General features: G+C 56.5%; 8 protein-coding genes across 8 annotated transcripts in view; 2 read left to right on the forward strand and 6 right to left on the reverse strand.

Moving 5' to 3' along the window:
* DICSQDRAFT_56976 (uncharacterized protein) overlaps window positions 1-2470 on the reverse strand; it is a gene marked incomplete at both ends in the record, with an annotated part of 5381 nt that extends 2911 nt beyond the window's left edge. Inside the window, 5 exons of the mRNA XM_007364160.1 lie at window positions 1323-1348; window positions 1662-1785; window positions 1848-2146; window positions 2212-2275; window positions 2348-2470. Of these exons, the coding sequence (XP_007364222.1) occupies window positions 1323-1348; window positions 1662-1785; window positions 1848-2146; window positions 2212-2275; window positions 2348-2470 (636 nt within the window). The remainder of the gene's footprint in view (window positions 1-1322; window positions 1349-1661; window positions 1786-1847; window positions 2147-2211; window positions 2276-2347) is intronic.
* A 1613-nt stretch (window positions 2471-4083) lies between these two features.
* Window positions 4084-4890, reverse strand: DICSQDRAFT_179580 (uncharacterized protein; the record flags this gene model as incomplete). The annotated part of the gene is made up of 5 exons (XM_007364161.1): window positions 4084-4348; window positions 4401-4517; window positions 4572-4640; window positions 4698-4755; window positions 4829-4890. The coding sequence occupies 5 exons, from the start codon at window positions 4888-4890 to the stop codon at window positions 4238-4240; spliced, it is 417 nt and encodes a 138-aa protein (XP_007364223.1). The 3' UTR covers window positions 4084-4237.
* A 4776-nt stretch (window positions 4891-9666) lies between these two features.
* On the reverse strand, window positions 9667-10484 carry DICSQDRAFT_57194 (uncharacterized protein; the record flags this gene model as incomplete). The annotated part of the gene is made up of 4 exons (XM_007364162.1): window positions 9667-9843; window positions 9920-10012; window positions 10080-10214; window positions 10323-10484. The coding sequence occupies 4 exons, from the start codon at window positions 10482-10484 to the stop codon at window positions 9667-9669; spliced, it is 567 nt and encodes a 188-aa protein (XP_007364224.1).
* Window positions 10485-11207: 723 nt separating this feature from the next.
* DICSQDRAFT_83586 (uncharacterized protein) lies at window positions 11208-14742 on the forward strand. The gene is made up of 9 exons (XM_007364163.1): window positions 11208-11484; window positions 11586-12012; window positions 12066-12141; window positions 12194-13346; window positions 13405-13439; window positions 13492-13597; window positions 13656-13677; window positions 13731-13933; window positions 14004-14742. The coding sequence occupies exons 1-9, from the start codon at window positions 11444-11446 to the stop codon at window positions 14353-14355; spliced, it is 2415 nt and encodes an 804-aa protein (XP_007364225.1). The 5' UTR covers window positions 11208-11443; the 3' UTR covers window positions 14356-14742.
* Window positions 14743-14843: 101 nt separating this feature from the next.
* On the reverse strand, window positions 14844-16639 carry DICSQDRAFT_168554 (FAD-binding domain-containing protein; the record flags this gene model as incomplete). Its single annotated transcript, XM_007364164.1, has 7 exons — window positions 14844-14998; window positions 15062-15407; window positions 15458-15658; window positions 15717-15995; window positions 16056-16119; window positions 16172-16185; window positions 16241-16639. The coding sequence occupies 7 exons, from the start codon at window positions 16637-16639 to the stop codon at window positions 14844-14846; spliced, it is 1458 nt and encodes a 485-aa protein (XP_007364226.1).
* A 979-nt stretch (window positions 16640-17618) lies between these two features.
* On the reverse strand, window positions 17619-19494 carry DICSQDRAFT_179582 (FAD-binding domain-containing protein; the record flags this gene model as incomplete). The annotated part of the gene is made up of 8 exons (XM_007364165.1): window positions 19021-19494; window positions 18952-18965; window positions 18831-18894; window positions 18491-18769; window positions 18348-18426; window positions 18238-18293; window positions 17838-18183; window positions 17619-17773 (listed from the first exon to the last, which is right to left on the reverse strand). Exons 1-8 carry the CDS (start codon window positions 19411-19413, stop codon window positions 17619-17621), a joined length of 1386 nt encoding a protein of 461 aa, XP_007364227.1. The 5' UTR covers window positions 19414-19494.
* A 3202-nt stretch (window positions 19495-22696) lies between these two features.
* DICSQDRAFT_168556 (uncharacterized protein) lies at window positions 22697-23752 on the forward strand (the record flags this gene model as incomplete). Its single annotated transcript, XM_007364166.1, has 6 exons — window positions 22697-22918; window positions 22979-23030; window positions 23086-23201; window positions 23259-23359; window positions 23417-23641; window positions 23698-23752. The coding sequence occupies 6 exons, from the start codon at window positions 22697-22699 to the stop codon at window positions 23750-23752; spliced, it is 771 nt and encodes a 256-aa protein (XP_007364228.1).
* Window positions 23753-23884: 132 nt separating this feature from the next.
* Window positions 23885-25718, reverse strand: DICSQDRAFT_145873 (general substrate transporter; the record flags this gene model as incomplete). Its single annotated transcript, XM_007364167.1, has 4 exons — window positions 23885-24302; window positions 24367-24400; window positions 24455-25396; window positions 25469-25718. 4 exons carry the CDS (start codon window positions 25716-25718, stop codon window positions 23885-23887), a joined length of 1644 nt encoding a protein of 547 aa, XP_007364229.1.
* Between the last annotated feature and the right edge of the window lie 2048 nt (window positions 25719-27766).

Here is a 27766-nt window from a genome sequence, read left to right on the forward strand (position 1 = left end):
GTAGTATCATAATGCAGCCACAATGCTGGCGGCATTTTGGAGGAGGTCATGAAGGACGGGGTAGGCAGGATCATGGCATTGATTTAGAACAAAAAGTACAAGGTCAGCTAATGAGAGACAAGAAGCAAAGATTTGCATCAGACTTGTGGCTGTTGTGCGTGGACGGGATCCATGGCGAGAGAGGAGCCGACAGTACTGTTGTAAGATTCAGAGTACCGTGCAGGAGTACAGCGAGATTAACTGAAAATAGCTCGTGCCCACGGGGGAGTGCCTACCAAACGGGGATGGTCTCGAGCGCTTTCTCTCCGGGCTCCGTTTATTTACCTGTGTTTGATGCCAGCCGCTGTGGAGAGTTGAGGGGGATACAATGTACACGTGATCTGGCGCTTATATTACAGGATTCTGTACTCTATCGGATATCAGCTTGTCCCCCGCCTCTAGGATATCGCCCCCTCAACTCGAGACAGCGGTGGGTAGGAGCCTGGGCGTTGCCGTGGAATGAGACGCCCTTAAGTGCCTGAGAGGCGCCCAGCCTGGCCACTCCATGCCCCATGACGGCTACACAACCCACGCCAGGCGAGAGCACTCCGACCAGGTGCCAAAGCCCCACTACACCTGCACCCGTGTCCTGGGTTGCCCCACAATGCAGTTCCGGGCTTCAGCGGCCTGCAAACACTTAAAGCCAGAGCCCTCTCGCCGCTTGATCTGGAAATAACGTCGAATTCCATAATACACTATCATCCCCCAGCTTCTACACACACGTCAAGCACGTCGCACAACACACATATACGCTCACATAATGACCCTCTTTGGTCGTCCCAGTCGTCGCCACGAGACTACCGGCACGCGTCGCCGCACTCCGTTCTGAGAGGCACCGCTCTTCACGGCATACCCTGGGCAGGCGGGACTACTAATATGTCCTCTGTCTCTCTCCCCTGCCTCTTGGAATCAAACCTCCGAAGATATGTCGGCTTATGATTCCCTGTCGATACCACACGATCTCTCCTGGACAACTGTATCGCTATATACGACCTGAACTTATACCAAATTATGTGTAACGCTGTATCAATAGTAGATACCGAGTTCCTCCCGAATATGACACGGTCTTGGTTTCCTTCGAGCATGATCACAATGTACTCAATCTTTTACACAGTCCGAATGATTGCTTACATCCAGAAGCCGCTCGTGTTGACCATTGTGGTGGAAAGCCGTGATATGATTGAATGGTTATGCGATGTTATACAGTGGTTATGTGCGTGCGTGAATACATGAGGTCATGAGCAGTCGTGATTATGGGCAACGGTCAAATAAAAATGGAGCACCCCCAGGCAATATGCCAACCTGACAGCTTGTCCTGCAAGCGACGCCAGTTTTCTACAACCAGATGTGGGGGGATAATAGTTCAAGACAGATAGTCGAAAGCGAGGGTCAGGGTGACAACGAAGAGGCAGACTGCGGCACGTAGGTCGCAAGTCACCCCCAAGCGGTTCAGCTGGTGGAGAGCACGGGCTGCCAAGTGCCCGGCGAAAGCTCCTCCAGGTGGTAGAGGATCACACGATCCCAGGAGACCGGTATCATGTTCGCCTGGAAGAGGAGAAGAGAAGCTCATGAGTGGCGCAGTCGACAGACATATGACCCCGCTGCGGTGCAGGCCACAGAACGCATGCATACCTGCAAGAAGTGCACGCACGCGCGTGCGATCCTCCGTGCGAGGGTCTGAAGCTCGACGCGGCCGTCGTAGCCGTCCGCGGGGAGTTCGTATGTCATCGAGTTGTATCCCGACCACTGCAGATCCCTCACCATCAGCTCTCGTCCCCTTTGAGTATCACAGTATGCATGGCACGTACGCGGATTTTGAGAATGATGCGTCCGCGGGCGTCCGCGTTGAGGTCGTACAGGCTGTAGTCGTGGTTGCTGCTCAAGTGTGCGTCGGACATGGCCTCCCCGAGGGTGATGCCGCTCCGGAAGCCACCCTTGCGCTTGAACTTGATCACCGTCGACCGCATCGCGTCGTACCCCATTCCAGCGTGCCGGCTCATGCGAGAGAGGGAGCGCGTCATCCTTGAAGCGCGGCGGCCCATCCCATATGGCGCGCTGATGCGGCGGTCAGCGTAGTAGGGGTCTCGGATGTCGAGGTCATCGTACGCTACGTGGGTGCGGGTGAGCGACAAGGGGGCCACTGAATCAACGAGCGAGTCTGCGTACCTCTACCGTACTGGCTCATCGACCTTTGAGGGCCGTATGCGGGGTAGACACCGCTGCTTGCATATCCGGGCTACGGCTGGCGTTAGCAACGGATGGCTAACGAGTATCAAAGCCGTAGTCTACGCACGTCGGTAAACGCAACGCCGTATCCTGGGTCGGAGTACGGGTACTCCGTAGGGTGGCCGCCAAAGACCGGTGGCCCATGGGAGAGCGAGTGCTGAAGGGGGTAGCCGGCCGAATACGTGTCGTATGCAGGGTAGGCCATAGCGTAGAGAGTGTCTTAATCACGGGAGAGGGCTCTAAAGAGGTCTGTGGAGAGGGGGGTGGGCTTGCACGGCATGCAACCATCCGCCACAAGTATCTTATAGGATATGGAGGCCCATGGCCATAGCGTGCAGTGTGCGTAGCAGGGCACAGCCGTTGATCCACAGCTCGAGACGCCGAGCAGCCTCGAGGATGGAGAATGCAAGGACAATTGAGTATCGGTCATCGCAGGTCTGAGTGTCTGCACGTTACGCCAGGACCACCGAGGTAATGGATAAGCATGTATTGTGGGCTGTTATTGGCGGTGAAGAGCGCTGCTCACGCCCGCGGCTGAACGCTCATAGAGATGGATATGCAGATTGAGATACCTGCGTTCACCCTCGGCCCTAGCGACGGATGGCGCCAATGAGCACAAGGATCTGTGCTCTGCGTTTCTCGCAGCTATAGAACCTGCATCACCTTGAATAGGAAAATCACGCGGGTCAGGCGAAGAACTAGAGAAGGCGGACGTACTGCGAGGATAGCTAGTATTGGCGGGGCGGCGCCAGTCGCGATCTCGAGCGTGCTCGGAAATGAAGAATTGCTCGAAGGTCGGTCGGCATGACGCCTGCAGGCAACCATGCGTACTGGATCCGCTGGGAATGCACGTCACAGGGACCTCCTTCGGCCACATCAACAACGATACGCTCCTCCTTCATGAACGAAACGTGGCAGCAGGTGCCATCCAGGATTGCTAGGTCCGAGGCGCCACCAAGACAACAAAGGGATGTATATGAGGCAGGACACACGTCCTTCGCAGGCGCAAGAACGCTAGCGTACCAGGGATGGTAGACGGTACAAAGCAACGTTAAGCTTCAAGCTTCGAGACCAGCCGACCCTGGACGTGGACGGCTTTTCCCGCAAGAACAACAAGCTGTGCCGTCGGGCTCACCGCGGCCCTACCACATCACGGTCAACCTTTCTTTTAGATGCCACCGTGTAAACAACCGTCACTGAAGCTCGAGCCAGGTACTACATACGATCTCAGAAGCCGTTAATAAAGCACGCCGTCCAATTGACGTAAAAGAACACCTCGCGAGCGCCAGGACCATTGCTCGGCCGAATGCGTCTCTGTCGAGTTCCGCATATGTCCACCTTCCTGGACTTGCTGCAGCAACCATCACCACAAGACCGTCTGGTCATCTGCATAGCATCACCTGAGATCATCCACAAAGAAGGGATGTGGTCCTGCCTCGCGCAACTAGCGAGGCTTGCGTAATGTGGCGTCGTTCTCTTGCACCCTGATCTCTCCCAGTGTTATAAAAGCTCTCTCGATGGTCCCGAGCGCAGATCCCCTTCGCTCTGATACCCCGACAGAAATAAAGTTCCTGTCTGTCAACGTTCGGAGTTGAAGCACTGGCCAGGGGCACTACACGGTAACCGAAGCGGAGAACCCACAAAAGTTCTGAAGACTGCGATCACAACACGCCGCGTACGCGCCCTCTTGACGCACACATCCTTGATACCCTTCACCAAAGAACATTGCTTGGCAGCGCAGATCTACTGACGCTCCTGGACATGTCAGGAAGATATCAATCGCTACTCGGCTGCCGTAGCAGATGAAGTGAGGGGGGCGTTCATAGTGAATTCGAATGACGTTTAGTATGATACAGGAGCAAACAGAGATGTAAGCGATCCAGCATATCTCTTGTACAACGCGACTCAGCGCTTACGCGCGCGCGTTTTTGGTGGCCGTAGCCGTCCCACCCAAGATGGTCGGAGGTGCATTCTATACCGGTGAAGTCGAGTGCGCGCGGCGACCGAAACACATCTTCAGGCAACGCCACGCGTTGATGATTTTTGCAACGAAATCGTCGAAACGTCGGGAGATACGTCGGGACTGGAGTCGAGTGGATACGAATGCGCCGCGAATCGGAGCGCTATGAACGTACCTGAGCCCAAAGTCCCCTCCTGAAGAGGGAGCTGTAGCCAAAGACTGAGATGCCATGATCGTCCGCAGGGTTGGGGTAGACGAAGTCCGAGTCATACGAATAAGTGGGAGACGAAGGCTGGCATTGCACATAAGTGGCTGGCTGGGACGAGGCCACAAAAAACAGACGAACATCGGAGACGTCAGAAGAAGACCATAGGCCATCGTCCCACGATGGCTCCCAAGACGATTGACGTGCACGCTGTTATAGGATGAGACATGCTAACAATGAAGGGTAGCGGGTGATACGACGACATACCTGGTAGATCTGGTTGCGAGACGGGTAGAACAGATAAACGTCGTAGTCTTCCTCGTCACTATCGTATGCCGAGGAGAAAACGCCACGCGGCTGGGAGAGGGACTGGGGCATCGTTCGTTGGAGAGCGGGACTTGGACGTGGTAGAGGCGGGAGGATGAAGCGGGAGCGAGAGATTAGAGTTGGAGGGGGCCATTTCCGCGCAATACGAGGGACTGGAGGCCGAGTTATGTCGTAAAGCCAGGGCCCTGGTGCAGAAAGACGCGCCGGATCCGAGCGAGAAGCTGCAGGGTCGGGGCGCGAACCACGCTGGCCTTCCCGCGTACAACCTAAACAGCGATGACCCTCCCTCTGCTGATATATGTGCCTCCCTTTGGGGCCAATCCTGGTGGGTTCCTCACGGAGAGAGGTGTCATGGCTGATCTCCCGTAAATCAGAAGCAGGGAAGGGGTGCGTTTGGGCATCAGCTGGGCCAATGCGAGCGATGAGGGATCCCACGCGACGTCGGACAGGGAAGCAAAGGCGAGTAAGGCCCCCAGGCTCGGCACAACACAGACATCCGTTTCGACGCCCTATATGTCATTTGACGGTTGCAAGGTCGGGGGCAACGTTCGACAAGATGCGCCTCTGAGCAGAGAGACTGGTCCCTTAGCGTAAGCAGCTGGCAGACAGTCCGCTCAGACGACGGAAGTAGTCTTCTGGATTTGGTCCCGCACTTCAGGCCGATTTCCTGGTTCCACAGACTGACGCCCACCATGTCCTCTACAGGCTCCCACCAGGACCAGGCCTTCGACGTCTCACCCATTCTCTGGCATTCCTGTTGGCAGGGGAGAGGAAGACGGGAATGGAGAGATGTCGCGTCACGTGCACCGTGACAGGTCACACTAGCAGCCAAGCGCGCGGCTCCGGAATGACTGGGCGGGCAGACGAGCGTCGGGACTTCCTCGCGAACCTCCACCGGCCTCCATGGGTTTCAACGAGCTTGCGTTTGCGCCCACCTCCACTGCCAGTGTGACATTCATCCAAACCAGCATGCGGCCGAAAAGCTGAAGTCTAGTCAAATGTCTGCCGCAAGCCGTGTGCCGCAAGTTCAAGGTGGGACAAGCCGAGGGACAAGACCCGACCAAGAGTGTGCCGGAACAACACAGAACAACGATTACCGCGTGCGCGGATAGACAGGAAGGCCATATGCAAGATTCGTTGCGGCTACAGCTGTCGTCGCCACAGCACGGGCCAAACGGCGAGGGCCATCGCGCTCGGGGAGCTCCCCGATGACTGTTCGAGTCAAAGTACAACATGGAACACAGCGTGCAGACGTACCAAGGAAGTCAAACCTGGTCAAAGAGACCCTCCAACGATAATCTGGCCAACTTCGAGGATTTTCCAACCGCTAGGGCGACCTTGACGTTGTCATGGGTCGTGGTGCCAACCACCAGAGCATTTTCGGTGGTGAGCGGGATCCGGAACCCGACCAACCTGGCGTCATGTCGTACCTATCGGGTGCGGGGTGAGGCCAGTGATGGGGGGACGACGTGCAGCGACGAACGCAGCGGCCAGAGTCGCCAGAGTCAGTATGGCTTCCGCAGTCAAGTTTGCCTTCGGAGACAGGAAAATAGCCGAACGACCGCTGTGTCTGCGGCCACACGAGAAAGTGTGTGGTACGCAGGCCAAGAGGCGTTGAGGGACAAGGTGAATGAGATACGGGAGGTTGCCGCTGGAACGGGCCCAGCACGGGCGCGTGGCACTGGCCCAACCGACCTCCGTCTCCCAGGACCAGTCTGATCGCTGCTCCAAAGTCGATCGATCCGAACCGATCCCTCGGGACAACCACAGCTTCGTCTTTCCGCTCTTGCGGGCCACCTACCGCCTCTTTGCTACCCGCTCTAGGTTGGACTTGGCAGACTATGTTGTTCAGGGAGATATGACCCGTATGCGACTCCTTCCGACTCCTCCACAATGTGCCAAACTCCACATCGACGATCTCCGGCTACCGGTTCAGAAGACCAACCACGGTGCCATCTCGACCAGACTCCACCCCAGCTTAAACGCGCCTTGACGGTTCTATATAATCGCGTCCCTCACCCTCCAGAGACCCCTCCAGCCTCGGCCCTGGTTACATCCGAGGCAGCTGCCATGGCTGTCGCCCGCCATTGCCATGAACCGAAGCCCAGACAAGGTCGTCTCACCCCCAAACCCAGGCAAGTTGGGCACGTAGTGCATATCTTCCGTCCCCCCGATCCCACCTACCTGCCAAGGAAGGAACAGATGCGGAACTCCCTCATGTGGCGATTTCGTGCGTATCCCCACGCCTTCATATGATTCACCACCTTGTCTCTTTTTCCGCGCCATGAATACCCTTGTGGCAGGTCGAACATGCTCATACATGCTAGCATACCCTAGAATGCGTGCAAGCTGAGTAATTCCGAACGACATCCATAAACTCCCATAGTTTCAAGAACGTCAGGCTGCTTGATCGTATGCACGCCCTGCTCCGCTATTATTTCTCGGTGTGCTCATGACATTCTCGTGTCCCTTCTTCTCAGCCCGCTTCTAGACTCCTTTCGCAGATGGTTTAGAATTGGGGGTCCAGGCCCCTCATCGGTAGAATACGGGCGAGACGCCGTTTCGTTAAGCCGTTGTCGTGGATCGCGAAGTGGTTATACAGTGATTAACGGGTCCTTGGGACAGTCAAATCGTGGTCCCTGTATTATGCCGATCCCTGTCCCTTCTGTTCAAATCGAAGTAGGTAGTTATATAAAGCATCACATGAAGTATTCTCACCTGTAATTTTGGGATGAACCAAGGGCGTATGAACCAGATCGAAGCAACTGTTGTGAGTTTTCCGTTATCGTGCCTCCATGGGTCCTTGGGACAAGCGCTTAATTCCCTTGTAGAGATGAGAACGCTTCTAGCCGACGTTAGCCGAGGCCCGATATGGGTGATTGACATCTAAACGCCCGTCCCAACGAGCGAGGGACCACTTGTCCCACCGTTGAAACGAGTATCCAGGCCCTCCCTTCGAATATCACCTTAAAACGCTGGGAACAGGATGATATGAATGCAATGTTTATGCATAGCCACTTTTAAGAGAATCAGTCATCATAAGCATGCATGATCTTGTCCTGATTCAGTCACACAATTGCTTTTCTCAGGATTTCCTCTACAAAAATCGGGGTAGCGACTTCATGAATCCGTCTGATCACCTGAAATTCAGGGGAAGTACAGGTGCAAGGATATTATATACATATATGAATTATTTCTGGTCAGTGCATTGGGAGGGGAGCGGCAAATTGGGTAGTGTCCCAAGGACCCATGGTGTCCCAAGGAGCCGTTAATCACTGTAATAGCCTTTTCGCCCGCCAGCCTGAATCGGCGCCTCGCCCATTCTCCACCACTGAGGACCCTGGATCTCCGGTTCTAAATCGCCCGCGAAGAGAGTTTATCCGGTTCACCTCCCATCTCCCTGTCGGCGTTGTGACGGCTCCAAAGTGTCCGTTCCGTACTGAGGTTGTCGGCGCACAGCCGTACGCGAGCCAAATCATGGCGCCGGAGTACGCATAGGAGGCCGGTGATTGGAATGGAAGCTGAAGACCCAGCCTCGCGGCCACATAGTAGGCACTCGTAATCAACGTGGAACTGTGGCCAGTGCAGGAATGCAAGCTGGGAGCATTGGGCAGAAAAGATAGTGACCGTGAACCTCGCTCGGCCTTTCCGGCCTAACCGATTGCTGAACGGTAGATGGCGCTGGCATCGGATGGGGAGGTCCGTCGCGGACGATTCGTACATGTGTTACTCCCGTTGCATTTTTGGGGAGATTGTGCTATCGACCCTCCTGAGCGGTGTGTGTCCCGCTTCCGTAACGACTTCTGGCCTTGACAGCAGAAAACAGGATATACAGGCGATGGAGGATACCACCCTACGTCGCCAACCCCTTGGACAGTCGGACCACGCCTTCATAGCATCCCAAGATCCCTCTCGTGCTGGCCACAGCCGTTCGCATCTTCAGGCCTCGCCAACGCTCCGGAACTCGAGCATCTCCCTAAGAGCATCCTTGGGCGCATACGGGCGGCAGGCCTCTTGTACACGGGCGACGACAGGTCTTCCCGCTCGGAAAACGGGAGGGTCGCTCACAGTCGTCTGCCCGAATTCGCGCGAGGCCCCGAGCCTCGGTGCCACAGTACCCAGTGACAGCCCGGGACGCCTACCGCCAGGCGGGCTCGATCGCAGAGCCTCGGGACTCAGCCCTGAGCCCTGAGCCGCGCAGAGCTTCCCATGGGACTTCCAACGCGGGCTCGTGCTCCGTACGCCAACGCTACGAGCCCGACGTGCCCCGCGTGGGCAGTCGCGGGGGAAGACATCCGGACGGACGGGGCACCTCCAGGTTTGCGGGGGCGGGGCCTCGGGCTGGCCATCGGCCCGCGGTTCTCGTCCTTCGCTCGGACCGAGTTCGCTATGGGTGCCGGATGCTGCCAATCACGTATATGCGCTCTCTTGAATAGCCCGAGTCATCTCATGTAGGTTCAGCGGCGTGGCCCTAGGCAATCAACATGAATGCCTGAGCACGGCCTATAGCGGCCTCTCGGAGTGCATTGTGTTTGGCGATGAGCGATCAGGACCCCGTTTACGCCGTCAAGATGCGAGGTCAACTTGTGGCGCAGTAGATCCTTGGAGGACTGTGATGGGTTCTTCTTGAGGGGGCGAACATACGATCGGATCTTCTCAGAACTTCAGGCTTGCTGTTTGATACGAGAACGAATTTAGGACGGATGGGGCAGCGACACGACAATTATTGCATCCATTCAGCATCATTTGGTTGACATACACACGTTGGTATCATATTCGACATATCCGCGGCTAGAGCTACACGTCCGCCATTATATCGCACAACAGAGAGGAAGACGAGCGGTATCGATACAAATCCAGGGCAGCGTCGCGTCATACAGTCGTGCGGTCATCGGATCTGGGCTCGGGCTCAAGCAGATGGGGCACCCGCAGCGCCGGCGGGCGCGCCCGGGCCCCCGCTCGCGGCTGCTTGGATGCTGGGCCCTTCGACGCCTGCGGGGACGGCGCCTGCGTCGAAGCTCGAGCGGGTGTCGGCGATGGCTGCTTCTCGGGCGTGGATCTCGGAGAGCCTGGTCTCTCGGATTTGCTGTCGACGGGTCCCGGGCACGGTCAGTACGCGTGCGACGGACTACGGAGGCCAGAACATGACGGGATGCACTCACGTCGTTGTGCGCCTTCTGCTGGCGGAGGTCCTCCACGCGCTGGCGCTTCTCCTCGAGGTCCTGCTCGATACGCGTCGCGTATTCCCTGCTCATCTGGAATTCAGGACGCGTGATGCCGTAAGGGTGAGCGTCGGGCGTGGGAGGGGGAGGGGAGACGCACCTGCTCGGTCTTCTCTGCGCTCTTGGCGTTGGTGACTGCTACGTCGTGCCTGTGGGTGGCCTTGTCGAGGGCCTGAGCGGTCTTGTGCTCCTTTTGCACGGACTTGTCGAGGTTGTGGTGGGCTTTGTCGACGCTCTACGGAGATGGCAGAGTTCGCGATGTACCAATAAAGGGTGAGGCAGGGCCAATAGCGTGGGTTGATCAGGACCGGGGAGATGATAGCAGCGGCCGGCAAGGGCTCACCTTGATGCTCTTGTTGTGGGTGTTGTCCGCTTTGGAGAGGTCGCCGAGGGCGTGGTCGAGGTTTTTCTGGTCCTCGTGTGTTTCTTTGGCGACGCGCTTTTCGACCTCGCGGACCTCGGGGTTCTCTGACCAGTTGTTGTTGGACTTTCCGAAGAGCGGCATGGGGGCTAGGTATATGTCTGGAAGGGGAGATAGCTGATTGTAGGAGGAGAGGGATGGGGATTGATGAGGATTGACAGGAGCTCCATGGGGAGGATGTGCCTATGACGAGAGAGGCTTCTGAGGCTAATACTTGGCGGCGAGGTTGAGCGAGAGCAGGTACCGGAGTGCAGGGCTTGCGCGATGATGTCATCGACCGGCTGCTGTGATTGGCTGGCGAATCAGCGCGACCCTGGCGACATAAGCTTGCTAGCGCTCATGGCCAGCGTCGGGTGCTTAGGGTGTCGAGTCCGAGCACCCCTCGATGGTTTATGACAGCTACCACACAGCTAATACTTAGCATATCTATATATTCTGGTGCCCCGTCAAACAAGAATCACTCCACCCCATACTTATCCACCGCTGATCCAGCTCCGCCCGCCTGTAGCTTAAGCTCGCCCGCTTACCGCTCCTTCTCAATGTCCTCCCGCTCCCCGTCGCATGACCACGACCCCGACTCTCGCCCCTACCCCTACCGCCGCCCGCCCAACCTCGACCCCGACCTCTTCGCCAGCCAGGAGGACGTCATCCCCGCGCTCCCCTCCCCTCCCTACCGCCGCAACCCCTCCACCTCCCACGTCCTGCTCGAGTCCTATCCGGAGCACACCCCCGCCTACCGCTCCCGCTCAGACTTCTCTCTCGCCGAGCGCGACTCCACCATGGCCAGCAGCGAGCCCCATCTCGACGAAAAGCACCGCCATTTCAACGCCCACGACCACCCTTACCGCCCCAAGGGCAAGCTCCCCGTGCAGGTCCACTACGAGGACGCCATCGACCCCCCCAGCCACAGATTCGAGCCCGACTTCGCCCCGCCCTCCCGACCATCGTCCATAGCGGGCACGGACGATGAGGACGACGACGAGGACTACGACTGGAGCGGCGAGGAGGACCTCGTCGACGAGGAGGCAAAGTTCGAGCAGGCGATGGGGGTCAAGAAGAAAGAGCGCAAGTTCGGGTTCATCAAGTGCGTCCCCACATCTCATGTTTCGGGCACATATACGCATATGTACCCAGTCCCTAGCGTCTGTATACTCACCCGCGATGACTGCATGCTTCGCCGCTTAGGCTCGTCACGCTTCTCTTCTCCACCCTCATCGGGTCGACCTTACTCTCCGGCCTCATCATCACCCCAGCGCTCCTCCTCCACTTCTTCTGGTACAAGCCCCATCCGACCGACCACCGCAAGTTCGTCAAGGACAACGTCGAGGCATGGCTCTTCTGGGCCGCCGCCAACCTCTCCATCTCCTGGGGCCTCGCGCTCATCGTCGACATCGTCCCCGCCGTCGTCCGCATCCTCATCTCCATCGTCTGGGGCCACGTTAGCGAGGTCATCAAGTCCCGTCTCGAGCTCTACGCCAGCGTCAAAGGGCCGATCAAGCCAGTCTTGTACGCCGCCAGCGGCTGGGTCAGCTGGGTCATCTTGTTCAGCGGCATCTACAAGCTGTACGACGCCGACCACGAAAGCGACAGCAGGGCGTCCTACACGCCACGGGTGAGCAGTGATACTTGCCGGCGTCGACTCGCGTGCTCAGCCGTATGCACCAGGTCTACGAAGTGATCGAGTTCCTGTTCTTCTTCACACTAGTGATCTGCGCGCAGAAGATGCTCTCGCACTTCATCGGTACGCGCGTCTCCCCTCTCGCACCCGTGCCCACCGTGCTCACGCGCAACAGCGTTCTCCTTCCACCGCACCGCGTACAAGGAGCGTCTCGAGGAGGTCGGCGACGCCCTCCGCGTGATCGAGAAGCTGCGCGTATACCGCCCCAAGCGTCGCCACGCCGCGAAGTCGTCCTTCGGCCGCTCGACGCCCGTCTTCTCCGCGCTCCTCACGCCCTCGCACGAGCGCGACCGCTTCCTCAACCTGAACCCGAACCCGAACGGCGGCTCGCGGCCGAGCACCCCAGGCGGCTCCCGCGCGCCCTCGCGCGCGGGCACCCCCGAGCCAGGCCACGCGAGCGACAACGACGACGACCGCGAGGCGACGCTCGTGGGCAAGAAGGGCAAGCAGCGCACGTCGTGGTTCGTGCACCCGCGCAGCCAGTCCGAGCCGCAGCCGCAGCCGCGGCGGCAGAGCAGCGAGGAGAGCGGCGGGGAGCGGTCCGATCAGCGGTTGCACAACATCGAGACGCAGCAGCAGCACCGCTACCCGCCCTCGCCGCTCGCTCACAGCCCGGTGCACGCGGGGGGCTCGCCCGCGCGGGCGCGCAAGGGGCACGCGCACGGGGACGGCGAGCGCGAGAGCGAGGACGACGCGGACGCGGCGGCGATGGTGCAGCACGCGGCGACGCACGCGGCGAAGGCGCTCAAGACGGCGATCCTGCACGACGCGCGGAACATCCAGGGGCGGGACGACGCGGAGCTGGGCGGGCTCGTGTGGAACGTGACGTCGTCGCACGAGGCGAAGCGGCTCGCGCGGGCGATCTACACCGCGTTCCGCGCGCCGGGGCGGAACTACCTGATCCCGCGGGACTTCTACCCGGCGTTCGCCGCGGCGGCGGAGGCGGAGCGCGCGTTCAAGGTGTTCGACAAGGACGGGAACGGGGACATCTCGCGCGCGGAGATCAAGACGACGCTGCTGAAGGTGTACAAGGAGCGGCGGTTCCTGAGCCGGAGCATGCGCGACGTGGGGCAGGCGCTGCGCACTCTGGACAACATGCTGCTGTTCCTGGCGCTGCTCGTGCTGTTCTTTATCTCGCTGAGCGTGTTCGGGGTCAAGATCGAGAACTCGCTGACGAGCCTGTACACGATCGGCATCGGCGCGAGCTTCATCTTCAAGAACTCGGCGAGCAACGCGTTCGACGCGATCATGTTCCTGTTCGTCACGCAGTGGGTGCCCGCGTTGTTTATGTGCGTGCCGGCCTGCGGCTGACGTCGATGCTGTTAGCCCGTACGACACTGGCGACCGCTGCTTCATTGATGGTGAGTGTGTGCTGTTTCAGCGGCCGCTGCCGTGGCTCAACCTGTCTCTTAGATGAGAACCTCGTTGTCAAGAAGATGGGACTGTTCGCTACGATCTTTACGCGCTCGGACGGCACGGAGACGTACTACTTCAACAGCCAGTTGTTCAACAAGTTTATGTGAGTGTGCTCGGCCTTGGTTCAGCAGAGATTCGCTCACCATCTCGGTCTTTGTCAGTACGAATGTCCGACGCAGCGATGTGAGTCGACCGCATATCTTCGAGTGTCCCGATGTCTGACTAGCCGCTCCCAGAAAACCGCCGAGAACCTGACCATGAAGATCGCGTGGAAGACGCCGATCGAGAAGCTCGACCAGCTCGAGAAATGCCTGAACACGTGGCTGCAGACGGAGGAGAACCGCTGGTTCCAGCCGAGCACGTCCATCACCCTCCAGCACATCCACTTCCAGCAATACCTCGAGTGCACGATCGGCATCCCGTACAACAGCAACTGGCAGTAAGTCTTCTCCCGTCTCCCTCGCGCACCCCCCTGCCTGCACGTGCACGACCTGACCGCACCGGCGCAGGGACTGGGGCCTCCACAACGCGCGCAAGACGGCGTTCCACGCCGCGGTGAACTACTACTGCCGCCAGCTCGGCATCGTCGCGTACGAGCCCGCGCTCCCGCTCGCGTACGCGAACGCGGACACGCTCGAGATCGCCGTCGGGCCCGAGGCGACGTCCGCGGAACAGGACGAGGACGGCGAGCTCGCGGAGGGGGACCCTCCGGCGTCCCCGGCCGACCCCGCGGACAAGAAGGTGGCGGTGCTCGGCTTCACGCCGCCGAGGGAGGACGGCATCCCGAGCGGGATGCGGCGGCGGAGGGCGAAGAGCAGGAAGGCGATGTTCCGCACTTTTGGCGGTGCGGACGGCTTTTGAGATGAGGCTGCTCTCGCGTTTGCGGTTATGCGCTGCGCTTTGCCTCGCTGGCGGTGGCGGCTTGCTAGAATCTGCTTGTGAAAATGATCTTACCTATCGGTCTTTCGTAGCATAGCTGTGGAGGGTTGAGGCAGCGAGGCGCTTCGGTCCTCATGTCCTCATGCGTGTTGTTGGTTGTTGTGCTTCGTCAAGTAGATAGGGGGCTTCTCTTTTGCTCACTTAGACTTGGTAGTTGTTGTTGTGTTCGTGGCGGTCGAACTGAACGAAGGCCTGGACACGGCTCTACATGTGCATTGCACACGACACGCATATAGTTGTAACTTTGCATCGCATACCTCACATAGCATGGATTACGCGCTTCCGCGGCAATTGCATACCTACGGGACATGAACTTGAGACAAACACGATGCAAGACGTATGATTTGGGCAGGATTTGTGAGTGTATTACATCTACACAGGGATGTCCAGGTGTGTTGGGGGACTAGTCGTCACGCCGGGGTGATGACGAACCACTTGCGGAAGAGGAGCTCGGGGTCGTACTTTTTCTTGATCTCCTGCAACCTCTTGTAGTTCGCTCCGAAATGCTCCTCGGCCTTGGAGACCGAACCCGAACCCGCGACGGCAACCTCCCCGCTTTCCGGATCTCAGCGAACGCAGATCTTTGAGCGTGGTCCTATTACCGAGACGAGAACACCAGACGACTCACTGTAGTTGCCGTAGCCCAGGTTGTCTGCGCCTTGCCCCGTAACGAGGCCTAACAGCTCGTACGCGGCGTCGCGACAGTACTTCGCCGCCGCCTCTGAGTCCTCCTGGAAGCGTATGAGGCAGAGCACGTTTGGCGTCAGGTGGCGGCGGAGTGCGGTTGCGTCGTCAGGAACGCTGTTGGCCTTGTCGAGCCGGAAGTATTCGAAGAGCAGGGTGAATTTGTGCTGTGTGGGCGCAGAAAGCTCCATGGTGCGCGCGAAGACCTTGGGGAGGAGCTCGCGCGGGAACTCTAAGGGGGCGAAACAACCTTTCATGTAGGCGTTCTGGCCGGGGACGTTCGCTTCGTTCTGGGTGTTTGGGTTGAGTGAGGGACGCATTCTATACCAGAACGACTAACCAGAAGGGTATTTAGAGCCTCGTATGGCTGCTCTTTAGTGAGGTCAACGACGGGGTCTAAAAAAGAGAGACGTTTTGTCAACTTCAACTGCGCGAAACCAAATGGTTCTGGAGAGTCCTGACTCAAATCGAAGAAGGCCTTGAAGTTCTGCCGACCCTCTGCTTCGGAGCCATTGTAGAAGAAGACCATCAAAATGGTAGGCTATGAGAGCTCACAAGTCAGTTTGCTCGCATTGAAGCGTGCCTCCGTCGGCACTAACCTGATGATCTGGCCCGCGAGTGAAGGCCTGAAATATGCCTTCTTTAGGAGAAGTCCTTTGAGTCCACCACGCCTGCGTGACATCGAGCAGGGCTTCGAGCTGATCGGGAGAGTAGAAAGCGATACCGCAGAATACCGTACGGCGTTGTGGATGGAGCTGGAGAACGAGCTCGGTGACGACGCCGAAGTTCGAGCCTGCTCCACGGATTCCCCAGAAGAGGTCTGCGTTCTCCTTCTCGTTTGCCGTTAGGATGCTTCCGTCGGCAGTCACAACAGTAGCCTATGGGTTCGGAGTCAGGGAGGTGTGTGGTCGTATGCGATTCAGAAGACTTGCCTGTACGAGGTTGTCTAGGACCAAGCCGTAGGCTCCGCTCAACCACCCATAACCCCCGCCCAGAGTAAGCCTGGTATGATGTCTGTCAGAGATATTTGACGTGAATGTCAGGCCGTACGAACCCGCCGACACCCGTCTAGAATTGATGGGTGTCAGCACACTGATGGAAAAAGACGACCGGATTCACTGACATCGTTCACAGTGCCCGCCACAGTCGCGAGGCCTTGAGCTATCGTGGCCCGATCGACTGTCTCCCATAACGCGCCTCCACCAACGTACCCAAGGTTCTTCTCGGCATCGACAGTCACACCGTTGAGATACCGGGACAGGTCTATAACGAGACCGCCCTCAATAGAGGATGCACCGGAAACGTTGTGGCCGCCGCACTTAATTGCAATGGTCAAGTTAGCTGCCTTAGCATACTGTATGGCAAGGGAGACGTCTTCCGCGTCCTTGACGAAGGCAACGACGGCGGCCTTCTTTGCTGTGTTCTTCGCCCAGCGAGTGATGGCTTGATCATATTTGGCGTCGGTTGGGACAACGATGTCGCCTTTGAAGGTGGCCTTCAGTGCTGCTAGATCTGTGGTCATTACTTAGAGGGGCGGGTCGGCTCAAGTCCCCAGGAGGTGAGCTGCGATTGCCGTGGGACCTCTGTCCTAGGCGGCATTTATACGTTCTCAAGTTGGTTACCGGTATCTGGAAAGGGTCAGCAGTGCGGCAGGACTGTTTTAAAGAGGCACTCACCGATGCTGTCAGCCTATCCAATAGCGTACGGGTGATGTCCACGTGCATGTGAGGAACCGTAGAAGCGGAGGAGTTCGCAAACTCTGGGAAACCCATTGGCTCTTCCATTCGACCTGCAGCCGCCAACACGTTATACGAGTTGCTTCTGCATCAGCCGCCTTACTCATGCAAGTCATCTGCACAGGCAACGCTCTCATACGCGCAAACTCGAACGCCAGAACGGGTGACACGCGGCCGCGGGGGATTCGAGTCGATAACCGTTATAAAACGAGAAGGATGTGCTGAAATGAGCATCCCTGGCGTAGCATTGCTGATCCAGGCGATCTTGGTTCCGGGGAATCCGCCGCGGCCCAAGCTCAGCCTGCCAAACTTGGGGCGACCACTTGCCTACCTTTGCATAATCGGGTCACGAACATCCATTTGCTCCGATGAGCCTGATAAGCCGAGTTCCCCCCTCAAACTCTCCGTCCTGTCGGTGTATCAGAAAGTCGACTTTGGTACAAGCGAGGGGATTCGTTGGAGGTCGTCTAGGGAGTTATAGCGCAATGCTTGCTAGATATACCAGTAGTCAAAGCGCCAGGGGATTTATGGCGTGTAATACTTGTCTTTCGGAGTCTTGAGCTTACGGGTAACAGCCGTGCCCATACGGCGCATTCGTTCGAACTCTAGACCTTTGTTCTCACTATCTTTCCTTGACATCCGCCAGATTGCAGCACGCTCTCCGGATTCAGCATCCTTACAAAGGTAACAATTGAGCACGAATTTACGTACGGACTACACACGGGTGCACGTACGAAGAAACGTAGGTCTCCTTGGATCCAGTGTTCAAGCCGGGGTGATGACGAACCACTTATGGAAGAGCAGCTCGGGGTCATACTTCCTCTTAATTTGCTGCAGCCGCTTGTAATTCGCGCCGAAGTTCACACTGGCCTTGGACACAGGGGCGAGACCCTCCACGGGCAATGCTGCGCTGTCAGGACCTAAGCACAAGGACCAGTCAGCTCCGCTACCCCGAGCCCTCGGACATCCAGCCAAACGGCTCACTGTAGTTCCCATATCCTAGGTTGTCCGCACTCTTGCCTGTGATGAGACTGCAGAGCTCGTGTGTCGTGTCCCGCGAGTATTTGAATGCCTTGTCGGACTCCTCCTTGTAGTACACGACAGACAGCACGTTCGGTGAAAGGTGTCGGCGGTACGCAGTCGCGTCGTCCGGAACGCTGTTGACCTTCCCGAGAGGGAAATACTCGAAAAGCAGTGCGACGGTGTACTGCTCAGGCGCGGATAGCTCCATTGTCCGTGTGAAGACCGCGGGAAGGAGCGCTCGCGGGAACTCGGAGGGCGCGAAGCAACCTTTCATGTAGACGTTCTGACCAGGCCCCGCAATCCCGTTCTATGAAAGTTGAGGTCAGCGCGGAGGGAGCAGGGGAGACCGGTAGCAACATACCTGGAGGGTGTTCAACACCTCGTAAGGCTTCTCATGGGCGAAGTCAGCGACGGGTTCTGGACAAAGGTTCGTCAACAACGCGACATAGGACGGATGTGGAGAGTCCTCACTCAGGTCAAAGAACGCCTTAAAGTTCTCCCGGCCTTCTGCTTCGGAGCCATTGTAGAAAAGGAACATGACGATGGCCGGCTGAAACCATGGCCGCGAGTCAGATCGATCCCAGGTATCCAAATATGAATCGCCCAGCACTAACCTGGTGGTCCGGGCCACGAGTGAAGCCCTGCAACACGCCCTCCTTCTCGGACGGACCCTTGTCCCACCATGCCTGGGTGACGTCAAGGAGCGCCTCGAGCTTGTCGGGTGAGAATATGACCAAGCCACAGAAAATAGTGCGGCGTTGTGGATGGAGCTGGAGGACGAATTCAGTGATCACGCCGAAATTCGAGCCTGCGCCACGGATTCCCCAAAAGAGATCTGCGTTCTCCTTCTCGTTTGCCGTGAGGATGCTGCCATCGGCGGTCACAACCGTGGCCTGTAGAGAGTTGGGGTCAGCACAAAGCCTAGTCTGGTGCGACTAGAAGGCTTGCCTGTACGAGATTGTCAATAGCCAAACCGTAGGCTCCACTAAGCCATCCATACCCGCCGCCGAGAATAAGCCTATCATGACATGTCAAGCTTCAAGCTTGACCGGAGCATATGCAGAACAACACGAACCCGCCCACACCAGTCTGCGATTCAGAGATGTCAGTGCATTGAGAGATCGGGGCCATCAGGAGCACCTACGTGGTTCACAGTACCGCCAACCGTCGCAAGACCGTGGGCAATCGCGGTTTGATCAACCGTCTCCCATATCGCACCCCCTCCAACGTATCCCAGCCTCTTCTCGACATCAACAGTCACACCGTTGAGATACCGAGACAAGTCAATAACGAGACCGCCCTCGGCAGAGGACGCCCCGGAAGCATTGTGACCCCCACATTTGACCGCAATGGTCAACTGGGATTCCTTGGCATACTTGATAGCAAGGGAAACGTCCTCCGCGTCCTTGACGAAGGCGACGACAGCGGCCTTTCTTGCTGCGTTCTTCGCCCATCGAGCGATAGCTTGATCGTAGTCGGCGTCGCTAGGAGTTACGATGTCGCCCTTGAAAGCAGCCTTCAATGTCGCCAGGTCCATAGTCGTCTCTGTAGAAGTTGCTATGTTCTACCGTGCTCACGAATGTTTGACTGCAGCTGCGTCCCCTACTTATGCCGTTGGAGCGTTTGTGCACCCTTGTTGCTCGGCTACGGCGATAGGGGCCGGGATTGAAACGGTGGCGTAAGCTTGACGGTGCCGTTCAGAGACACTCACGATGTATGTCGACCAAGCTGACATATCTGTGTAATGTGCCCTGCCTCTCGCACACGGCTGAATGTGTGAACGTTGGTGAACGGTGGGAAGCACGCGAGTCCATTAGGCGAGGCTAGCATTTTGCGTACGGATTACTTCAGCTTCACCAGTCTATTATTGACGCAAGCGAATTGCAGGCTTTCGTCGTTTATACATAGGAATACTTTCAAGACAGATTTAAATGGATAGTAGGTGGGGGGTACGAGGCCAATGGCAGGTGGGAAACATCACCGGAGTCTCTTGAACTCTTCGCCGGCTCTACACAGGCGCTTGTGTCACCGGTGCGGGCGGTGCGACTCGCGCTCTTCGTCTTGTCATTCTTCGTTCTAGGCGTCCATCAACGTTTGTATCGGCCCTCTCAGCTAACATCACCAACTCGGATGATCTGGCCAATCTGCGAAACTCAGTCACCGCAAGGAGAGTTCCCCACTCAAATTCGTCGCGCGGTCGCCGCCTCATAGAGTGATCCTGGAATAGCTGTGGTAGGAGGACGCCCGCCTGAATCAATAGGGGTAGTCAAAGATGGCGTTTCGGAGGACGGTTCGACAAGCGATTCTGCAGCGATTCGGTGGAAGGGAATCGTCCTGGATTCGTGTGGGCGCTTTGACCACCCCACGTTTCTACGGGTCGATTCCAGGATAGATTCTTGAGTCGGTCAGGCCTTCTGGCGTCTGTGATATCAGAATTACAGCCGGTTTCAGCTCGCTTGTCGTGAGAGCGTCGCGCCGCGTCTCGCGCATTTGCCTGTTTTCCCCTCCTAAGCGCCCCCAAAGGAACTTCGGACGACGATATCTCCTCGACTGCTCAATGTAACCACCTCATTCTTGCATATTCCGGCTCAGGATCATGACGCGCAGGGCACGGTGCCGGTTTTAAGTTGGCCGCTCGTATGTCGGATGTTCCACCCGCCTTCGGTCGATTTCACGCTGTCTTCTGCATCTGTCGCGCATATATCTTAAAACAACCCCTGGAGATACCTGGAAGGCTCACTGGTAGCTGTGGGCGGATGTTACGGAGGGCATATGGTGCAGAAGAGTCCATGATGTACGTTTTCTCCATTCTGCGAATGGTTCTCGCACATGCCTAGTATACCACTCTGTCGTATATCGTCAAATCCAACACATCTTTGCTACGAAACATGTCACATATGTCCACTGTAAGCCTACAAACCCATGTAATTGTGCCGGTTGCCAATTGTAGTGTTCTACAAGCTCTCCTTTGCAGCTCCAATCTACCCACCTCGTCTGTTCCTCCCTCCTACTCAGCAGTGACTACATGGCCCCTAATGCCTTGCAAGACCACAGGGATTATGGAGGTGCAGATTACTCACAAAGTCATGGTGTCTGGTGCTCCCCGACGAGGACTTTGAGCTGGCCCAAGAGGGCTGCCACCCGAGCCCACCCTATGGTGGACGTGATTGTCGCTAGACACTCCGCCTTTTGACACAGAGCCCTCGGTAGCGTCTTGTCTTCACCATTCCGACAATTTCCGGCAGAGTACGCCATACCATTCAGCCAACAACGCTGTCCGAGTCCAGTAGGGAGCTGGAAGAGCGGGAATGCCCAGAAGTTGGTGACGTCGAGTTGGCGCAACTTCAATACAATACCGTGCCCTGCGCGTCGTAATCCTGAGCCAGAATACGCAAGAATGAAGTGGTTACATTAAGCTGTCGAGGAGATATCGTCGTCCGAAGTTCCTTTGGGGGCGCTTAGGAGGGGAAAACAGGCAAATGCGTGAGATGCGGCGCGGCGCTCTCACGACAAGCGAGCTGAAACCGGCTGTAGGTAATCTATGCATCCTCGCGCGATGGTTTCTCGACGTGTGCCGCGTTGTTCTTCCCCCTACTATGCCTTGTTACAGCTCTCGGGCCCGCATAGCGAATATATTCAGTTTACCAAGACACGGCGCACTCAATTCCCGATCTTTGTGCCAGAGCCAGCAGCAGGTTGCCAGGTGAGACGGCCGGACTTTCTGAAAGGAAGGGTTTCGGTCTGATTGGACATTTGAAGGTGGAGGGAATCTGTACACCAGTGATTCTGATTAAAGTAGAAAAGCCGCCAGCTTCAAGTTGCAGTAGGGTCGCTCGTAAGCCCAATAATAATTTGACATATAACCTATTTTAAGAGGGCTTATCCGAGGTCGGACTGAGGGAATCGAGTACAGAGAATCGCGATTCGGGTGGGCGGTGCTCCTCCAGACTCGCACCGGCGATTCGACGCGATTCTGCCAGAATCGCGGATTCCCCCCCTCTCGAATCGTCTCCCGAATCGTTCGCTCGAATCGTCCACCGAACCGCCATCTTTGACTACCCCTAATATGAGACAGGTGCTGAGGCTTTGGCCTAGGTCGTCCTCGTGCACTTCTCGTATGCTATTGCAGCAGATGCGGGCACCAAGAGACAAGCTCAAATGTTCGTGGGTCCCCAGTGTCAAGATCTCTTCGTGGCCTACATACATATTCATGCCACAAAGGAACAGCTCGGGACGTACAGCAGGCGATTGCATCCGACTGCATTCAAATCCACGTTGTCTTCAGTCCTGTCAGCTCACATGATACCCCAGATTTGCTTGGCATCCAGGTACCCTGCTGTATCTCGCACTTGGAGATGCTGTGCGGAGGCACTGCCTCGTCACTGCCTTGTCCGAGCTCGGTGCGTACGCTTCTATCATGTAGCCACTAATTCTCAGTCGGCCTCCGGTTGGCTGAGACAGATCAACTTCAACGATGCAAGCGGATACGAAGCTATAGTATGTCGTGACTTAGAACTGATGTCGTTGATGACAGCGTTGGACCTGTCGGATGGGGAGGGACCTGAGGCCCGAGGCCCGACCTCGCTCACTCGCCACATGCGGTGTTCGTGTGCTCGGCTAGTCCATCAGTCGCCATTGGTTATTTCTCAATCAGCAACGGAAAGATGGCCATGTGGGCCCGCCATGGACGTAAAGATACCTGAACGTATGGCAGAGCCTCTAGGAACTGTTAGTTCCGCGCGGATTTAGATTCCATTTCGCTGGTACGTACATATATACAAGTAGCTCCCAGTCTATCGCACTCGCACGCACTGATCACCATGCTCCCCCTTCAGTTCCCCGGAAGAGCTCTCCTGGTCGTGCTGGGGAGTTTCGTGCTGGCCGTACGATCCTTCGTACCGGCTACCCCAACGAATGCCACCCAAGACTGGAACACTACGCTACAAGGGCTGTTGGACGTATTCTGGTACCCTGATGGAAGCCCGGACCCTGTGACGCTGCAGTCTGTCGCCGTGGCTAACGTTGATTCCATTTGGGCCACTGTATGTCAGCTTCAGCTATTGGGCATGGAATCGTATAATTGAACTAGCACGAATCAACAGGGTCCGATAATGCATTTCTCCGAGGACGATGGACTGAACGTTACCGCCTCATGTAAGTATGGAAGAACATCGCTATCAAGGAGACCGGGACTAACTTACTGTTCCAGCTTTCAATTTCGCACCTTGGATTGCTCTTGTCGCGTGCGACTCTAACTCCACCAAGTCTTCTGAGTCTCAGACGGATATTGTGGTTCGCGCCAAAGGACTTAACGCGCAGGCGGCGGTTGGTAGTCTGCCGTCCGAACCAATGTCCAGAGGTACTGACTTGTTCAAACGTCAGATATTGTACTCAAACCACTCAGAGACCTGTGTCCTCTTACCGGGGTACACGAGGTGGAGCTCCGGGATTCCTGTTTATGTCATAACATCAGACGACGCTCGGTATGGGTCTATCTGACTACTCTGTACCGAACCTTCTAGCTGAACTTCACATATTAGGACCTTAGACGGCTTCTTCAAGAATATCAACGCAACCCGCTATGGATCGTTTGACAGTAAGACCCTGGATTCGGAATCCTCGAACATCTTCAATTGGGAAAACAGTGACCCGAGACCCGATCCTGGTTACCTGATGGTTACCATTATCAACAATTCTTCACTATTTGGGGGCAATGGTACCGATCGTACCAACGAGACAGTTGCCATTAGCGCGCCTCCATCCTCGTGAGTTACTATGCTCACTGATGCCTTGCTCGCGTTGACTAAGTCTTGATACCCAGCTTCCTCCTTGCTTACCTAGTGCTAGGTCTAGGCATACTTGGAGCGTTCTTGTGAGCCTTTACCCCCGCATGGGACTTCAATCGATCACATACGTCTTATTGGGTTCGGGGGTATTCCTGTTGTCTCTCTTCTCATGCAGTATAACAGCCTGATTGCCCTTCACGTACGAAATACATATGAATCACGTCAATTCGCTAGGTCTGCGGAGGTCTCTTTCTTGAAGTCGCTACTACAAACGCTCGGGCGTAGCGTCTGGTCCGACGCGGAGTCGCCACGTACCGCAGTCTCAGGCACATGTAATGTAGCCTGTTCGCACTTCTCCACCTCTTCATTCGAGACTTGGTCGTCGAAGACGCTGCCGAGCTCCTCCAAAGTCTTGTGGGCGGTCTCCGGATAGACGAAGAACACGAATACGCCAGAGATCACGCAGAAGCCGACAAGAATGAAGTAGTATCCGCCGTCGATAGCGGAGAAGAGGGGTGGGGTGATGAACGCTATGATGAAGTTGCTGATCCAGTTTGCGGTCGTGGACAGGGCCATGCCCTTCGCTCTTGCGCGCATGGGGAAGATCTCCGCACCCAGCAACCATGGTCCCGGACCCCAGCTTCAGCGAGAGCATGTGAAAAATTAGTAATATCCCAAAAGGTACACCTCAAAAGGCCACTCACGTCGCACCGTAGAAGAAGAGGTAGAGACAAACGCCTGTTATTACCTGTGTCAACTACGACTGCGAGGGTTCCTAGGACTTCGACGTACCTGCATATATCCCATCCGCACCAGGTAAGCGTGCATTTCCACTAGGCAAAGAGTCCACGTAGAACTGAAGACCGCCGACAATGCTGAGCGCCGCCGCTAATCCGACGCTGCCAACGAGCAGGAATGGTCGTCGGCCCAGTTTGTCGATTCCAAACATCGCCGGCACAGTACCAGCGCAGTAGACGAGAGAAGACCCCGCAGCATACAATAGAGACTGCTCGATCGAGAACCCGGCTCTGAGAAGATTGGTTGGCAAATAGTACAGAATGGCGTTGATGCCGTTGAACTGGGCGAATAATTGGCAAGTGATACCCATGACGGTACGGCGCTTGTATTGCAAGAAGACTTGTTTCCAAGAAGCCTGGCCAAGCGCTTCCTCAAGCTGGATGGTCGCTCGAATCTCCGCATGAGTGGCACGGACGTGTGGATCGTCGATGTCTCCATTGGCATGTAGATCCGCCAGAATACGAAGACCTTCGTCGAGAAAGCCATTCTTGATCAAAAAGCGAGGCGTCTCAGGCAGAATGAATGACCACAGTACGAGAAGGAGGGCGAGGAATGCTTGAATGATATATGGTCCCTTCCATGAAATCTCCGAGGGGAGCGTGAAAAAGAACGCGAAGCCGATCCACGAGGAAAGCGCGTATCCGGCGTTCAGACAAATGTATTCGATGGAGATGAAGAGGCCGCGCGCGTGTCCGGGAGCGATCTCGCATTGGAGGATAGGCACTGTCATGGACAAAATGCCAACGCCGATGCCTTGGAGCGAGCGGCCAACAATCAAACAGGCCAGATCGGGTGACACTATTTGGATTATAGCGGCGACCAGGTAGACGAGCCCCCCGATTCTCACCGACATCCGCCGTCCAAGAATGTCGCAGATATAGGCCGCACCCAAAGCGGCGAAAAACGCGGTGATGTTGAGACAAGCCACCGTGATAGCTGGGGAACAGAGGCGTCAGCCATCGAACGAATCGATAGCAGAGCAGGAATGTGTATGCGCAAAGGGCTGACCTTGCACGTAGGGGTCGACGCCCGTATCTCCGGTAGTTATTTGTTCCATGGTAACATTGCGTCCAAAGAACCTGCGAATGAACGGTGGTTGGACCTGCAGCGCCGCGATGACACCTTGACTGTATCCGAACATGGCATCCCCCAGAGAAGCGAGTGCTGAAGACCCGATGAGGAGTGGACGCCCCACCATCCATCTGGGATAGCGGGGCGTGAACGACTTGGGTCGCAAGCGGTCGACGAACGTCCCCATGCTCCTCGTAGACGCTAGTATCCCGCTAGCAAGGAGAGCGGGAGAAAGGGAAACCAAACGATGTCAGCCAGCGAACTCAGTAGCCCTTGTCGAGGCTGACTATATGCTAGGAATCGCGCAGCTGACACAATGAGCTTACAGTTTAGGCTAGATCGAGAGAAATTCCTACTTTCAGTAGTAGGAAGTCTGAACATAACGAATAGTCTGCGTATATTCCGAAATACTCTAAGGCAAATTACGGGAAGGAAAGAGCGGTACCAATCTGCAGGAAAGTGGATGGTAGTGGGCGAGCAAGCCCATATTATTATGACCCTGGCGCTCACAGATGAATAGAATCCAGGAGAGCCTGCGCTCTTTCCGAACGCACTGCGATCTTGCACTGGAATGGGGCAGGATGGCTGTGGGCCGAATGCTGTCAGGAGATTCGAAGCGGGTATGACACAGAGGCCATACCTGATCAGCGTGCCCGTGACCTCCACACTCGGCTGTACGGGGTTACCATTGGTATCAACCGGCCATAATATATTGTATACGGCGAGCGTCTGGATGATCGCGGCGAAGATGGAAGCCTCAGCAAAGAATATCCCTGGACATTTCCTTGGATAGCAATTAGCAGCAAACGACGCTTCGGGAAAAGGTCCGGACGGACCTTCTGCCAAAGCCGAACGCGAATTCGCGAGGATCGCGCTCGGCCTCCTTTCCGGGCGAAGAGATGAACCGGTCCGGATTGAATGTCGTAGGGTCGGAATAGAGCGCAGGGTCGTGGAGGATTTTCCTTCAGAGACGCCGGTTAACATACTTACGCCCACATGAGTCACAGCATCGACGACTCACCAGATATTTACCATGACGAGTGTGCCCTTGGGCAGAAAATAACTAGCATGAAAGTCATCCTCGATGAGCTGATGAGGGAAACCTACGAAGGACAGGTAAATACCAACGCATCATCGAAGAGAGGCTGTGCTTACCCATGGGCGCGACTGGGAGCCAACGAAGGATCTCTAGCATGAGGGCATAGCAGTAAGGCAGTAGGTCCTTATCCGCGATGCTCGGTAGACGTTCTTGGCCAATGACAGTGTCGATTTCAGCCTGCGCCTTGCGCTGAACTTCTGGGTAACAGGTCATGGCGAGGAAGAAGCTCGTGATCGAGGACACGGTCTGTGTAGACGGAAATGAGATCATGTGAGTGCTGGGGTGACCCGCGCCGCGTCAAGCTTGAGTAACTCACAGTGTCGGCTCCGGCTACATGAGGCGATGGTCATGTGTGCGTCAGTGTGGTGCACGGAGATGAAAGAAGACTCAGTACCACACCAGCATAGAGCGAGGCAGAAGCCATCTTGATGAAGTATTCCTGTTCAGCATCGTGGTCTCCTTCGAGCAGAGCTGACGCGAAGCTAGGAAGTGCAGTGCCCACGGCCTGGATGTGGTCGGTACCGGTGCATGTCAGCGCACCATTCCTGTGCCTGAGCGCCCAAACTAACCATCTGTCCGCGGACCCACTTGTAGGGAAGCTCGACCATCTCCAGAAACGTCTTGCGTTGTTCCTTCACGCCCTTCTTCCAGCCTGCACCAGGGAACCACTCAGGAACGTGGCGGACTGAAATACGCGTGTCACGCTCAATACATGACGTTTTCATGCTCGGGACCAATGGGAGACTTACGGATTGGGAAAATATCAGCCATGAATACACCCGGCCGGCTGACCTCAGAAAAGTCTTCCATAGCCTTGTCGACGGTCTTAATGATGACGTCGTCGTCTCCCGAGGAACGGTAGCCATAGGCGATCATAACAATAATCGACCCCGTGAGCCTGTTAGATCGCCACAAAGGGGGTGAGATAAGGATCCTCGTGTGTGCAGTCATGAAAACGTGAGGGACATAGACGTACTTCTTGATATCGTGAACCAGACTGTCCGTGCGTTCGCCCAAGTTGATGAGGAACCGCATCGTCTCCTCTTCTACTAGGTGCTGAAACCGCTCGACTCGCTTCGTGTTCCCCATGACCTGGCTGAACAGCTTCCGAAGCTCGCGCATACGGGGACCATATG

Source organism: Dichomitus squalens (assembly GCF_000275845.1).
Source record: "Dichomitus squalens LYAD-421 SS1 unplaced genomic scaffold DICSQscaffold_8, whole genome shotgun sequence".
In the NCBI taxonomy this organism is placed as follows: Eukaryota; Fungi; Basidiomycota; class Agaricomycetes; order Polyporales; family Polyporaceae; genus Dichomitus; species Dichomitus squalens.

Excerpts from the sequence above, each read along its gene's own strand:
- DICSQDRAFT_83586 (XM_007364163.1), top strand. The coding sequence starts at position 11,444 with ATGGGGGTCAAGAAGAAAGAGCGCAAGTTCGGGTTCATCAA. Across the intron at positions 12,013-12,065 it reads GGGCGTCCTACACGCCACGG|GTCTACGAAGTGATCGAGTT; the intron begins GTGAGCAGTGAT and ends CGTATGCACCAG. Across the intron at positions 13,678-13,730 it reads CGAATGTCCGACGCAGCGAT|AAAACCGCCGAGAACCTGAC; the intron begins GTGAGTCGACCG and ends AGCCGCTCCCAG.